The sequence below is a fragment of the Lemur catta genome, chromosome 12 (genome assembly GCF_020740605.2).
Source record: "Lemur catta isolate mLemCat1 chromosome 12, mLemCat1.pri, whole genome shotgun sequence".
Taxonomy (NCBI): Eukaryota; Metazoa; Chordata; class Mammalia; order Primates; family Lemuridae; genus Lemur; species Lemur catta.
This window is the reverse complement of record NC_059139.1, coordinates 31,730,733-31,746,881: the sequence shown is the minus strand read 5'-3', so window position 1 is coordinate 31,746,881 and position 16,149 is coordinate 31,730,733. Positions and strand designations below refer to the sequence as shown.

Here is a 16,149-nt window from a genome sequence, read left to right as displayed (position 1 = left end):
AGGAACTCTTGCCAAAATAACATAATTACCAGATAAAGACTATTTTGGAAAAGATCTTCCTTGAGGTCAATTCAGGCCTCAACAGAAGTCACTAACCACTTCCTCTAATATTGCCAAGAAATTTTTCCTTTTTTACTTTAAGTCAGTTTCCATTACTAAACGATTCGACTGCATTTTCTACCATAAACAATTCATTCTGTAAAAGTTTCATTCATAAAACAAACTGCACTCAAGTAATATTTTCCACTACCTTGTAAAATAACTAAACAACAACAACAAAACTCACTGACTTACCATTTTCCTTCTTCATTTTCATATTGTTGAACAGTATATCCGAACATGTCCTCCACTGGACCACTGAAAGTCATCGAATTTTTCACATCAACATTGAATGATGCACAGAAGCCTAGAAAAACTTTAGGAGGGAAAACAAAACAAAGGCCAGTTACACAATGTTAACCAAGATTCCATCATGTTTTGAATTATGGAATGCATTCTTAAGATAACCATTGAAAGCTGTGTTATTATTTTAAAAAAAAGCAATGAAGCTCAAAGAATGAGAACCTCAGGGAAGCTCTTCAATATTAACTATATTACTGAAAATCAACATAATGGCTTTAAAGAATACAAGTGTTAACATTCAAACAAAGTTCCATAGTAATTTAGTATTTGCATTATCCCCAGAGCTAAAGATTTCAGAATGTGCAGGAAAAGAGCTGGCAGAAATGCATACTCATACACAACTAACACAGTTGCAGATAGTTTTCCAGCAGTGAGCCCCACAGCAAACCGTGGCCAGCAATGAACTGTAAACAGCCTCATTTTCTCATTTCAACTACAGAGGATGCAAGTATCACCATTTAAAGCCCTCATGAGAAAAAACTTTTTCCTTGCTGCTTCCACAGGGAAAGGCAAACTGATCGTCTCCACCCAGATGACTTTCTATGCAGGTCTGAGATTTGCTCTGCTTCCCTTTCCTAATCAAGCAATGGGTGGAAGCTTACTTATGCTGATATGCTGAGGGCTCTTTACAATGTTGTTTTGGTGACAACCTCACAGGTTGCTGTTGAGATTAAATCAGATGACATATCTAAAGGGTTTACTCAATGCCTGGCACATATGACATATTCGATGAGGTTTAATTCCCTTCAATTTCCCTGTAGTCCAGGTATTGGAAACTCTTAATAAGTTCTGGAATTATTCCCTCAAATGGATAGTGACAAATTCCTTCCTTGGTACTGTTTTTTAAAGCTTACTTGTGAAGTTCCAAAATATTTCCCTCACAGATGTAACTAAGGATTCTTCCCAAAGAGCACTGCCTTATAAAATCACAGACCACCATAAGGTCCATCCAGGGGAGGTTAAATTCAGTTTCCTTTGTGAAGGCCACAATATAGCCACGTGAATCCTGAAAAATTCTCTTTCCTAGTCTTATAGCTTCCAAGTGTGTGAAATTACTCCAATCTCTTAATCCTTACTCACTAGAAACTTTCCAATAAATATAGTCTAAATCCAGACTAATTCATAATCTTCAAATTTTGGTAACAATATTAAGGGCTTATTTGATGCACAGGATTGCAACTTAACTTGGAGAAAATTTATTCTTCAAGGAAACAAGCAAAATGTATACTTGTGTATATCTACTTATAAATTCTTTTTTCATCTCCCCTTCCTAGAAGTGATCTAACTACTAAAACCTTCTTTTTAAATTTTTTTAAAGAAATCTCTCATAGAGATAATCATTAAATGCTATCTACATTGTAGTTATCTGTGTGAGATTTTTTTCTCCTAGATTGGAAAGTTCTTAAAAGCAGGGACTTACTCATCTCTCTTATCCCTTATCAAAATCTAGCACAGCTCCTTATACACATATGAGCAATAACATATTTGTGTACTGAAAGGTAATATGTTGAAGGAAGATGTATGCCAGCTGTAGTTAGAGATGAACTGGTAACTATTTCATCTTAGTCAAGGAAGACTTTATGGAGATAGAAATTTTCAAGTTAGATTTTTAAGAGGAGGAGATTTGGCAGTGAGAAGAAAATGTGTGCCCAGGATTTTGGAGGGTCTCTACAAGTAATAAGACACAGGACAAGACAAATATGGTTGCAAGATTATGAAGAGATTTGCCTGGCTGGCGTGAAGGAAGGAAAAAAGAAGGGATGGATAGCACAGGTCCTTTTATGTACATTTCCTGTTCATTCTTCAAGGGTGATGGAGAACAGCTGGTTACCATCTTCTGCGTAATAGTCTTTCATGTATTTGAAGACAGTTTTAAACACAGCTTACTCTTTACTGAAAACTAAATACAGTCATGTACTGCATAACAGCATTTTGGTCAATGACGGACTGCATATTCAACAGTGGTGTCCCATAAGATCATCATTTCATATTTTTACTGTACCTTTTCTGTTTAAATATGTTTAAATGCACAAATACTTGCCACTGTGTTACAACTGCCTACAGTATTCAGTACACTAACATGCTGTACAGGTTTGTAGCCTAGGAGCAACAGGCTACACCGCATACCTAGGTGTGTAGTAGGCTATGCCATCTAGGTGTGTAAGTACACTCTACGATGTTCACACAATGACAGAATCACCTAACGACACATTTCTCAGAACATATCCCCATTGTTAAGTGACACATGACTGCAGTACATGCTCCTATCCTTTCCTCACAGGTTTTATTCATTTATTTTTTGAACAATTTCAACAAACTATATTTGATATGAGAAATGTGCAAAATGTATTTCCACAGCAGCATTTCTCAACTTTGGCACTATTAATATTTTGCTTCAGAAAGGTCTTTGTTATGAGGGGCTGTCCCGTTGTGTAGCAGCATCCCTGGCCCCTACCCACACGAAGCCAGTAGCACTCCATGAATTGTAACGATCAGTCTTTAGAAACTGCCAAATTCCTGTGGGGCCAAAACTTCCCACAATTGAAAACCACTGTTCAACAGCCAAAGACCAGAACCACATCACCAATTATTTTGTTGAGGAAGGTGACTGAACACCAACTATGGCCCATAGAACAGCAGCAACTGCATCTCCCGGGAGCTTGTGAGGAATGCAGAATCCCAGGCCCTTCCTAGATTTCCCGAATCAGTATCTACTAATACATCTCAACAAGATCCCCAGGCGAGACATAATCCTGTTCAGGTTTGAGAAGCACAGGTTTGTAACATGGTACTTCTTTTCATAATGTCAATGCAGGTAAAGGAAATTATCTCAATTAAAAGTACTCACCATGCTTTAGACAAAAGGGAAAGGGGATTCTTTTTAATCAAGGTCAATTTCACCCCCTTGAAGGATTTTTCCAGCATGTCATCATCTTTAGTATATTCTGTCCCAAGAGCCATTCATGGGACCCCCTCAAAGTAAGACCAAGAACTTTTGGTTTCCTTTTGGGGCCTGTTTATTTATTCTACATGTTGTGTGGAATGTCCGGGGGTGTGTTGCACTTCTTTTTTTCATTTCCTGTCCTTAGAATTGTACAGGCAATTTGCCTGAACTGATTGTAAATCAGCCTCTTTCATGTCTTCTGAGGCACCAAGGAGACTGAAGCGCAGGAGATGACATAAAAAACATAGTTTACATCTTGTTCTTTTGATTTAAAGTAGTGAGTAAACAATAAAAACAGCTTCACATAACTTTTAGTTCAATATTCATTTTGTTATACCAACTTGTTTTGGAACTTTATGTACTAGAAGTAAAGCAAAATGGTACTTATTCACAACCAAAGCCCAAAAAAACAACAACAAAAAAAGCAAATATAGGGAAAATAACAAAAATGATGAGAAATAAATATAGACAATAGTCTGATGTCAAAAGTAAATTCTGGCCTCACATGTACCAGCAAGAGAGAGGTTTTTTCCCCTTGCTAATAATAACTATATTGTGTATTTACTATATGTTACTCTCATTTCATTTGCCAATAACTCTACTATTAAATAACATTATTATCACCGTTCTGAAGATGAGGAGAAGGAAGCTCAGGAAATGATAACCACCATTCACGCTGATTTCAATGTTTGCATCTTGGCCCTAAACAGGAATGGGATAGTAAAAGGTGATATAGGGTTGGGTTTAGAAGAGAGGCCACTTCTTAGTCCATGTAATTCCATCTCCTGAGAGGAAAATTGGGGGAGGAGGCTTCTCTGCACTGGTAATGGCCTGGTGGGGATGCTGGGGGAAGGCTGAGAAAGGAGAGACGTCATGGCTACAGGTTCCAGATCAAATCTCTGGGAAGGACTTTGGCTAGAACATACATGTTTAGGTAGAAAAGAAATGAAAAGGCTTGCTCCCCTTCAAATGTGGTTATATATGTTGTACATTTAAGGGTTAAAAACTGAAGAGGAAGATGGGATTGTTGATAGTGAAGGGTATCTCTCATGAAAGAAATCATTTTGTGCAATTTCTATACCCCAGAATGGAATCTGAGGTATAAGACAACTAGATCAAAGAAAGAGAGGGAGAAGCAACCTAAAGTTCTGTAGTGTTTTCTGGTTACAAACATTTTCATATTAATAGTTGTATTGCACTATTCAGTAATCTGTGGAGGTCAGGCAGGGCAGCAGACATTCCTGTCTTTTTTGTGTATTAGGGAACTGAAGCTCAGAGAAGTTGAGTGATTTGTCCAAGGCTAGGCTGCTATTAATGGCAGAGATAGGACTTCAAAACTGGTCTTCTGAGATCAATCATAGGTTTTCTTTAACTACAGCGCTATTGAATTTGTACAATAAATAAAAATAATAACCCAGCTCAAAACAATACTCTAATGTCTCATGGCACTCATAATCATCTTGTAGCTTTGGAAAATTTGAGAGTAGGAGTGGCAGGAAAAGCTGAATGGAAGCGACACAGTCTGTGCATCTCCAGAGAGCTTCCACTCCGGTTGAAGGATGGCTGCTTCCTCTATACACCTTTGAGTTCCAAGAAGGGTCATTGCAGTCTGCTTGTTTCTTAATGAAGAAAATTGTCTTTGATCAGGTGGTCCAGAAATCCTGATCTTGCAATATTTAGATGGGAATATTTTTAAGCCCAAGACAAGAGGGTATCAAATAAATGGTGACAAGGGAGACATACTAAAACATTATTCCTTTCTTTCATAACCTCCTACACGTTTATCCAATATAGAAATATGAGAAATCATGCAATTAACATTTTTATTATTTTTAATATAAAGAGTGAAATAATGAAACAAGATTAAGATAAGAGATAATACTTTTATGTTTTTACAGTGAATTAATGGTTTTTATAGCAAATTCCTTAGTGATAGGGAAAGATGGTGATCTTTGGAGGTGTATGAACCAAGATTTAAACCTAGTCCATTCATCTATATTATTTATCAAATCATTCATATATTTAACCACTCCACAAATATAACCAAGTCTTTATGCTAGATTAGATATATGTTAGGCCCTGAAAATACAGTTGTCAAAAGATGATGCTCTTGCTTTCACAGAGCTTACAACTTAGCCACAAAAAATATGGAAAGTGGCTTAACCTTTATGAGCCTGTTTATTATATTTAAAAGGAGCTTACAGATAACTTGCTGGTATTGGTTGCTGTGAGAAATACAAATTATGCATGTAGCAATAGACAATGCTCAATAAATGAGCTACTGGATCCCATACGTAGAATCCAAAGAGTCAATTTACCATGGGGTAGTTGAGTTTTCTTTCAGAAGAAGATTTTTCCCTCATTCTAATGATGATTTTTATCTCAAAAAGTGATACAGAGGTGTTAGATCAGTGGAGACGGGGTAGTGGGTTCATCAACTCATTTCCATGGCAAATTGCCTCTTTCTAAACCTGGCTGCAATGATATGTGTAAAAGAAAATCTAAGATGAGGGTGTCAGGCCTTCCCAGTGGAAGAGGTAGCCATGGAGGAGGATGCAGATGACACCTGTCCTTGCAGTTAGGTCCCTTGGGTTCTCATCTCACTTCCTCAAGATGGGGTGTGTACTTATCATATCACTCAGGATCTAAGCCAATAGTCTTCTTTCATTTCAATGACAATCTATTCCCCTCTAACCTATTTATTTCAAGGTTTGCAAGTCTATTACAAAGACAAGGTGACCAGGCAGTGACTCTTTCTGGTATATTCAGGCTGTACTAATTAAGTCACAGTCCTGAGCCACCTGAGAGAGTCAGAGAACACACCTAGGCAGTGTGATCTCTATGCTGCAGAGCCTCCTCTACTCCCCAAACCTGAGCACTGGTACATCCAGAGCTCTTGCCTCTTGTGCCAAAGCCTCCTGGTAGAGAGAGTTCATTCACCTTTGTTTGAATGGTATAAACTCTTAAAGTCATATATGCTCACTGTAACTAATAATGTGATACATTAAATATTTTCTATACCTCCAAATTTACTTTTTTCTCTTTTATTCAATTTTGAGGCCATGTAGGGGGTTAGAAGAAAAACATTTTAATAATAAAATGTAGTAAAGGTTGGAAGCCTTTTTCCTTAATATATAACAAAATATTTTTATAATAGTAGTCCTATGGATCTGAAATTTTAATTAGTTTAATTACTCTTAATAGGCTAAGTGAGTTGAATCTCAATTTTGATGTACATGGCTCCTATAAAAGATAAAATCTAACTCAGAGTATAACTGAATCTGTCCAAAAACTATAGTACTACCTCATTCCAGTTGATTTAAAATACGAAATGATTATTTATAGTACTGCAGTCTTGAGAAGAAGAAGGAACCAAAGACCTCTAGTGATAAAGATATAGGAAATAAAGAGAATTAAAATAAATAGAAGAGCCTTGACCAAACAGTACAAAATCAATATAAGCACTTGGAAACGGCACCATAATCTCAAATACAGGAAACCTATACTTGTTGCAAAAAATAATATATCTAATTCAGTATCTTCTTCAAACAATTGGAATTTCCCTATACAGTTATGTAAGAAGTAAATCTGGCTCAATAAATCTCACCAAAGTTCTTTCATCAGAAATGAGGTAATATGTCAGCAAGATATCTACCTCCATAAGCAAAGTCCAGAAAAGCCAATCCAAATAAACACCTCAGTATTCAAGCCTTTTCCAAGTTTTATCCTGGGAAGCTGCCTTTTAACTTCAGCTTGCTGCAGTGAGTGAATTGTTTTGACTTTTAGTGATAAAGTCCTGTGGCCCTCCAGTTATTACAAATGGTATTTGAACTTCAAAATGAGTGTGTGTGTATGTGTCTATCTGTAAATGGCTGATAGAAATAATTTTTGGCATGTAATAGGTGTTTAATACAAGTTTGTTAAATGGAACAGGATGGAATAAATAAAAAAATGAAGACTTTTAGTATAAAGGTCATTCTGGCTGTAATAACTTGTCCCCTTTCTTAAGCACTGCCCAGAATACTAAACTCCCAAAGAGTGTTTCCCAAACATCCTTTGTTAAAAATCCCCCTTTAAAATTTTTCTACGTAAGTTTATTCTTTTGTAGTGTTTATTTTCCTTTGTAGTATCTACAGACATCTGCTCTTTTCCCATATCCTCCCACCACAAATAATTGCCGCCTTTGCTAGCTCCTGACAGACTATCCCTACTCTTGATCTCTGAAATTCTTAAACAGTCTCAGAACCTAACCTCCTCCACCCTGTCAGCATCATCTTCTGTATCTGTGTTTTACAGGATAAAAAAGCTGCAGAACCCCAGGGGTCCCTGGATCCCACTGTGGGAAACACAACTTGTGTGTTTGTGCAAGCAACATGAGCGCAAGACTCCGTTCTCCAGCTGCCCTGGCATCCTCAGTGCTGAACTCATTAATTTTTGTGACTGCACAGCACAGAGCGCTGCATATGGGAAGGCGTATCACACTTCAAAACAAAGCAGCGTGGCATTTACCCAGGAATATGATATATGAAGTCTTTGCATGTATAAGAACTTGAATAAAAATGGTACCTTTGTTAATGGAATCTTTTCAATGAATTTTATTATTTTACATATAATTTCTTCTTAGTGATATATATATATACACACACACACTGTCTTTTATATATACACATATACATATGTATCTTTTATATATGTACATACATATAAAAGACAGTAAGGCATTCCCAGTTTTGAGGCATTTTTGTTAGTGTGCACAACAGGTACTTTAGAGGGTCAGGAAAGCAAAGAGGTAGTAATGCACTGTAAAATAAATGATTTTCAATTTACCTAGTAGACTTAACTGGCAATTTCAAATTCCAGGCACTAAGAGATTCCATTGTTGATTCTCCTATACTATTTAAATAGTTAATTTTTTCTGGATAATTTGAATGTGGGCTTTCGAAGGCCATACACATGTCCAAGGGTGTGGGTTAATGGGAGACACAGTTACCACTTCACATACTTTCATTGCTTCACTGGGGACAGAGAGTTATACTATTTCTGTTTTTGTTTGTTTATTTATATGTTTAATAACTCCAATGGAAATTAGGAAATAGAAAATCATTTCTTTAACCTTGTGTACTATCTCTTTGCTTTCGTGACCCATGAAACTACCTGCTGTGCATACTAACAAAAAATAACCTTAGGGCTGGCAATGTGTTGCTTGTTCATATATCTCACTGAGAAGAAATTATATGTAAACTGATAAAATGGGGTGGGAACCTGCAGCCTCAAGGCCATTTGTGGCCCTCTAGATCCCCAAGTGTTGCCCCTCAACCAAATCCAAACTTCACAGCACAAATACCTTTATTAAAAGGATTTGTTCTGTAAAATTTGGATTCATTCAAAAGGCCACAGTGGCCACAAGGCCATAGGTTCCCCACGCCTCTAGGGCATCAATGGAAAGACTGTATAGGGTAGTTGGGTAAGATTTAACCCTGGGATTGAACGAATGACATTCCAAAATATGAAAAAAAGATTATCTAGTTACCTAATGTCCAAATAGTACAAGAAGAACAAAAAGCCGTTCTCTCTTTCCCTAATTGTACAATTTGGAGTTTAGAGCTAAAATTGTTTGGTGAAAACACACTTAGAAGTAAAAAAAAAAAAAAATATATATATATATATATATAAAATGGAAAAGAATAGCCATAACATTTTTCAATAAACATATCAATATTACCTCAAAGTATTTATTTAGATTGTTGAAATTTGAGGAGTAAAAGTTTAAAGCTTTTTCAAAAATGAGATCATTCATATGCAATATGATATCACCTATAACATACAACAAGTATTTCTCACTTAGTGAATTTCAACATATAAAAAATCCATTAAATTAGGTTGTGATTATTCAGAGTGAAAATAGTTGCTGGTGTTTTCAGTCAGTTACAACATTCTTTCAAAAACAGAGTATGCCTAGACTTTAAAAAATGTTTTAATTTTTATGTAAGATTTTAAGACTACAATCAACACATAAAATGAGGTCTGTCTACATTTTATTTTGCTACAGACAACAAAGGGATGTTAGACTTAACTCTCCTTGACCCCCCTCATGTTTTATTTGCCATATTTCTCAGAAGCAGGAGGCAAAGAATACAGATTTATAACATTCGTTTTTGATTGACTATGCTTATCTAAATACTTTCTGGTTTAACACACAAGCGGTCAATCATTAACACTAATAAATTAAGGCCTTCATGAAGCTAACTAACAAAATGAAATGCTATGCAAACTCCAACAGTATACCCCAACCAAAGACAAAATCTACAAGAAAACAATTGCTCGTCCTAGAGTCACCTCAAAGGTTTAACTAGCAATTTCATAGCCCAGAGATGCCATTATTGATTTTCCTATACTCTGTAAAAGGCTATTTTTCTGGATGGCTCAGTACTGCCCCTAATAATACACCGCCACTTAAATTAAAATGATTCTGTATAATTTCTCTTACTTCCTAGCTACTTATTATAGCAATTTTCCATTATATCAGCCACTACCAAGCATTCCCTTCATTCATGAGGTTTTTGGTACCTCTGTTCAACATAAAACTTGTCCAGTTTATCAAGAGAAAAAAATAAGCCAAACGAATATAACTTTTTATTCACCTGGAAACATTTGGAAGATAAATCAGAAAGCGTTTTAAAGGACATTGGGGTTTGTTTATAAGAGATGAAGAAAAGTTTCAGTAGTCTGGAATGTTGAAATATTTCAGAAGGCAAGGGTCAGTACAATGCTTGTTTTTTTTTTTTTTCCAGAGGAAAGAGATAACTTTTTGATGTTTTCTTTTCTGTTTTGAGATAACTCTAAATTTTGTTTCCTTAGCTGTAAGTGTTGTTGCTAAAACTATGATGATCTTTTAGCACTTAAACATTAGTTGAGCAGTAACATCCTTGGATCCAAACTCTATTCCTATCTAGTAGCATCATCTTTTACATTCTTTCCATTAGTCTATGAGAGTAGCTTGAAATTGAAGTAAATACAGATGTTATAGGCAATATTCCCAAGAACTGACAGCCAATATTTCCCTTAAATGGAAGCATTCTGATACTTAGAATTACAACACTAGTGACTAAGTACTTGTTACATACAAAGATCTTAAAACTCAGGGTAGAGGTTACCTCTCGACTGGGAGGAGGGAAAGAAAAAAACAGGCTCCAAAAGAAAATAAAAATGTGGCTTTCACTTTGTATATTTTTAGAGGAAAATGCTTACTTCCCACTCCTGATGTTTCCTCCCATGTGTAGAGTGCTTTACTGGCTATAATACTCCTATTAGTCTATTTCTAAACCTACTCTCCTTTCATGCATAGTAATTGGTGATTCTGGAAGGAGAAACTGTATGGGTAGCTCAGTTTTCTCTTTCTCATTTTCCCTTAGAAGCAAGCCTGCCTACAGAAAGCAAAGGCTTTGCTTCGTTCTTCCAGCGTCAGGGTCTTAGCTGGCGTGAGAGGGCAAGTCCACCTAGGCTGGGGGTCAATAGTGGGAACTGCGTTTATCAGCTGTGTGCCAGTCTGATTCTTTGTCATTTTCCAGTTGGTTTGGAATTCAATGTGAGGAAGAGATTTCCTCATTATTGGACTTTCTCAAAAATCCTAATGAAGTTTTAGTCTTATGAAAAACAAACAATTACAGGAAAATGTTTAGATTTTACAAAGCTGGGTAGTGGGCACACTGGTTATTTGTTATAATCGTCCTTGTAATTTTCTTGTTTGTTCGAAGCATTTTATCACAAAAAGTCCTTTTAAATTTTCTCTGTATAATTATCATGAAGATATATTAACATGATACTTCTCTAATACTTATTTTCATTCGGTTCTCCCCTATTTTCATAACTATTTTAACAATGAAATCACATCATTCTTGTCTTTTAGAGATGCAAGGAGGCATAAAATATTAATAAAAGAACTTGACTGGATGGTCTTTATTATCTTTACCCACTCCCTATTCTCTACGATCTCAGTACTTTCAGCCACACTGAGAGCAAGGGGAGTGGGAAGCTGCAGATATCAGGAGGCCTGAACAGGAAAAAGGGGAGATATGATAACATCAGAGGTCACCAAAGTGAACAACAGACTGGTGGAGATATGCCCAAAGGTGATTTGTTAGTTACAGGAGCTGTCATTTCACATTCACCTTCTGGTGTGCATCACTGAGAGTTAACTTATGAGGGCAAAAAATGCCAGATTCTGAAAATCAAATTGGCCCTACAATTAGCTAAAGTTCAGTTTGCCCAAACAAAAGTACTAGCCAGAAAAGATACTGACTGCTAGAGTTTTCCCAAGTTCCTCCTTCCATAATGTCACTACTTGTCCACAGTCTAGTTTTTTATTTCTCATCCTAGTTCTGTGCTATTTAGTTCGGATGGACCACTGCATCTTCAGAGACATGCAAACTACCTTCACATTGGACTGAGAGTTACATTAAGAAAGAGACACATGTGCTGCTACAGGAACTCATAATTCCTTATTCTGAAAGAAATTTAATAAACAGGGAATTAAGTAACGTTTACTGACTTTCCATTGGCCATTTCCATTTCATGAATACTGAGAATTCAGGAGAGATGAAAAAGAAATAGGTCATTACCCACTTTAGGATGTAAAATGTGGATTGAACAGCTACTTCCAAGAACACAAAGAAAATATAACATAAAGATGTAAGGAAGAAATGCCAAGGAGTTTCTGTAATTATCAGCAAGGTTCAACAGAATATAGCAAGATCAATGCAGATAAATGAGAACGTGTAGTGGAGAATTTTGCTCATGTATTGCAGTTTTAGAAAGCTTCCTGATTTCAATCACTTGTTACCATTTCATGTGTTTTTTAAAAATTTTTAAAATTTCAAAATATTAAGGGGGTACAAATGTTTTTGTTACGTGGATAGCTTTTATAATGCTTTAGTCAAGATTTTAAATGTGCTCATCACCCAAACAATGTTCATTGTACCCATTAGGTAGGTTTTTACCCCTCCCCTCCTCCCTCTTCCTCCTTCTTGATTTCTAATAATTTTTACTTCTTTTTGTGCCCATCAATTAGTTCCAAATTATTATAGAGTACATGTGGTATTTGTTTTTTCCATTCTTGAGATACTTCACTTAGGATAATGGTCTCCAGTTCCATCGAAATTCCTGCAAAAGACATTAACTCATTCCTTTTTATGGCTGAGTAGTACTCCATGGGGTGTGTGTGTGTGTGTGTGTGTGTGTGTGTGTGTGTGTGTCTGTCTGTCTGTCACGTGTACGTGCATGCGGGGGCACACACATACACACATACACATACCACATTTTCCATATGCACTCAAGATGGATAAAAGACTTCAATGTAAGACATGAAATCATAAGCATTCTAGAAGAAAACATAGGAAAACTCTTCTAGACATCAGCCTATGCAAAAAATTTATGACTAAGATCCCCAAGGCAAATACAGCAATTACAAAAACAAATAAATGGGATTTAATTAAATTAAAAAGCTTCTGCACAGTGAAGATATAATCAACAGCATAAACAGACAATCTACAGAATAGGAGAAAATATTTGCAAAATATATATCTGATAAAGGACTAATATACAGAATCTACAAAGAATTCAAATAAACCAGCAAGGAAAAAAAAACAACCCCATCAAAAAGTGGGCAAAAGACATTTCATGTATTTTTGCCACTCTCTGCTTTTAAGTTGAAAACCACACCTTGTGACAACAGTGGAACTAATACCACATTTCATCAGAAGGGCATCTTGTATTAAAACACACACACACAACTCTCACAGAGCCATTAATGAATCTGTCACTCAAATAAATGCTGTCCTACTCCTTAAATAGCATATTAGACCCATTAAAATGAGGCCTCATTCCACCTTTCATTCTCTTTACCACTCCTGGCTCAGCATGTCAAATTATGGTCATCCTTTAATATTTGCAATTCCCTGAAACATGCTGTATTCTTATTTGAACTTTTGCTAAAGTTTTCCCCTCCCCCTGAAATTCCTTTTTTCACTTCTTAGCCTGGTGAATTCTCATCCATCTTTCTAAGGCTACCTCAAAGTCACCCTCCCCAACTCCCCCCATTGATAACCATTCTTACTCTGTATTTCTATAGAACCTTTAAACATATATCCCATAGGATGTATCATTTTATATTGCAGGTAACTAGTTTACATGCACTATTTTTCTTTTGTACTGGGATATCCTTAAAGTACTTAAGGTTAGGAACCATATTCTCATCCTCATTGCCTAGCACAATTTCTGTATATGACAAAAATGGCTTGTTAACTCCTAATATCTATTTACTCCTTTTCATTATTAATAGTAATAAGATCTTTACCCGGGGCAGCAGTACACATGGCTAGAAGACAACTTGTACACATGTGTAGCACTATGACTAAATACTGGCCACTGAAAAGTAAGTGGAAGTGTTGTATAGGAAATCCCAGAAACTTCTATGCAGAACTGATTCATCTGAGAAGCTTGCCTTTTTTTGCCCTTCCTTCTTCTACCCTTCTCCTTTCTTCTCCCTCAGTTATGAAGCCTACATAATAGTTAGAGTTCTGTTCTAGATTGAATTGCATCCTCCCCAAAATAAAATATATTGAAGCCTCAACCCCCAAAGTGACTGCATTTGGAGACAGGACTTTTAGGGGGATAATTAAGGTTAAATAAAGTCATAACAGTGGAGCCCTAATCTGACACGTTTAGTGTCTTTATAAGAAGAGGAAGGACATCAGATGTCTCTCTTTCTCTTTCTCTGTCTCCGTACTCTACATACACAGAGAAGAGACTACACGAGGACACAGCCAGAAGATGGCCATCTACAAACCAGGAAGAGAGGCCTTATCAGAAACCAACCTGACAGCACCTTGATCTTGAAATTATAGCTTTCAGAACAGCAGAAAAATAAATTTCTGTTGTTAAGGCCATCCAGTCTGTGGTGTTCTGCTATGGCAGCCTGAGCAGACTAAGACCAGCTTCAAGGGCCATCTTGGACTATGAGGTAAACTTGAATGAAGTGACTTGCTAGGTGGTGGAGCAGAAAGACGGAAGTACCATGGGGTTATGATGATAATAGAGCCACCACACCAGCACTGACCTGTCTTCATGTGGACTCTTATGTTACATGTTATTCTACATTGTTCTGTATTGCTTAAGCTACATTAATTCATGGTTTTGTTAATTTCAAGAGAACCTGAACTTAATGTACTCATTGGCACACAATAAGTATTTAGTGAAATTTTTTGAAAAAATGTATAATATGAATAATATTCTTTTTTAAAAGGTGTCTTATTGAGTCTAATTATTATCTCTTATAAGTCTACAATTCTATACTACCTTATCCAGCCACCATTTTTCTTTTTTGGCTTCAATGGCACAATTCAAAGATTCTACGTTACTATATCGCCCTTTTAAATAGCCAAATCAGTTAATTAAGTTATATTTTAGATACACATTTCTCAGAACAACTTAAACTTACTTAAAAATATTACTCCTAAATGACTCTTGCAACAAAATATCCTTGCTCTAAACTTTAACTTTCTGACAGCATAAAGAAAAAACTCAATATCTACAAAAATGGCAGAGGAAAAGTAATATTAGTTGACACTGAATAAGCTTTCAGGAAAACTCTTAACTCTAGCAAAAGCAAGGTAGTAAAACCAGATGAAATAATTCAAGGGAAAGGTAAAATGTCTGGGATATGCATGTTCACTAAGAAACCTTTTTCCAGAAAAAATATTGCCCAAATGCTTTATGAAGCCCATAATACAACACATAATGTTATGAGTTGTTTTTTAAGACTTGTAGAGTTATAGAAAGAGTGCATCTTATAAAAATGTATGGATAATTAAGTAGCATTAGACTGGGATGTATTCTTTTACGAGCAACAGCCAGTATTCTGAGGGTTCTATATAGTAGCTCATTGTAGTAAAAGGCCATTTTACTGTCCTTTTAAATATGATATTTCCTGTCTATTGATACTACCTACACACAGATAAAGGCTAATTTCAAAGCTTTTGATGGCTTACAAAAATTAAACAAAAAAGTTAACAGAAAAAAAACCTACCAAAAACCCTTCTAAAATTTTTAAGAAATAGCATCAGAAAAACAAATATATATATATATATATATTTAGATATTTCCATAAGAATAAAAATGTTCTTTTCAAAACCTAGAATATTGATTAGTATTTAAATCTGCCTTCAATTTTCTAGTGATGGTGTTCATTCTTTATTCTAACATGGTGTATGTATAATAATATTTGGTTATATATTATAATTCCTGCAAGAGAAATCCATTTGACTGACCATAGGTATAAAAAACTGCTGAGTTTAGGAGAACCTGCATGTAATTATTTGTCACTTCCTAATATTTGACAGCTTTAGTAACAAATTATAGAATCTTATAGTTGGAAGGTATGGAAAACCTCACCTATTATTTAATTTGGCCCCCTCATTTCATCTGATGCCAGCAACTACTTTTTTTTGGCACCTATCCTGTTCCAACCAAGGGTTTCAGTAGGTGCTACCCTGTTTTTAAGTGACTCTACCACCCAGGCCACAACTGACAAGCCCAGGACAGATCATCAAATCTGAAATGAGCATCTTAGTTGCCCTCTTGGCCACAGTTGATTCACATGAGGGGAAATAATCAGAGCACTCAACTTGGTTCTTAGGTTGGCACCTTGGCATATGCTCCTGTCCTGGTAGAGAGACCCATGGAACAGGAGGGTTAGGACCTGGCATGGTGTGATTCCTGCCAGGAAGCAGGGTGATAGTGAGAGTGAA

The 16,149-nt window shown here is 36.1% G+C and overlaps 1 protein-coding gene across 1 annotated transcript in view; it reads right to left on the bottom strand.

Annotated features, from left to right (window-relative positions):
• ITGA1 (integrin subunit alpha 1) overlaps positions 1-16,149 on the bottom strand; it is a 145,759-nt gene that overhangs the window by 90,560 nt on the left and 39,050 nt on the right. Inside the window, exon 2 of the mRNA XM_045566478.1 lies at positions 295-415. Coding sequence (XP_045422434.1) covers positions 295-415 — 121 coding nt within the window. The remainder of the gene's footprint in view (positions 1-294; positions 416-16,149) is intronic.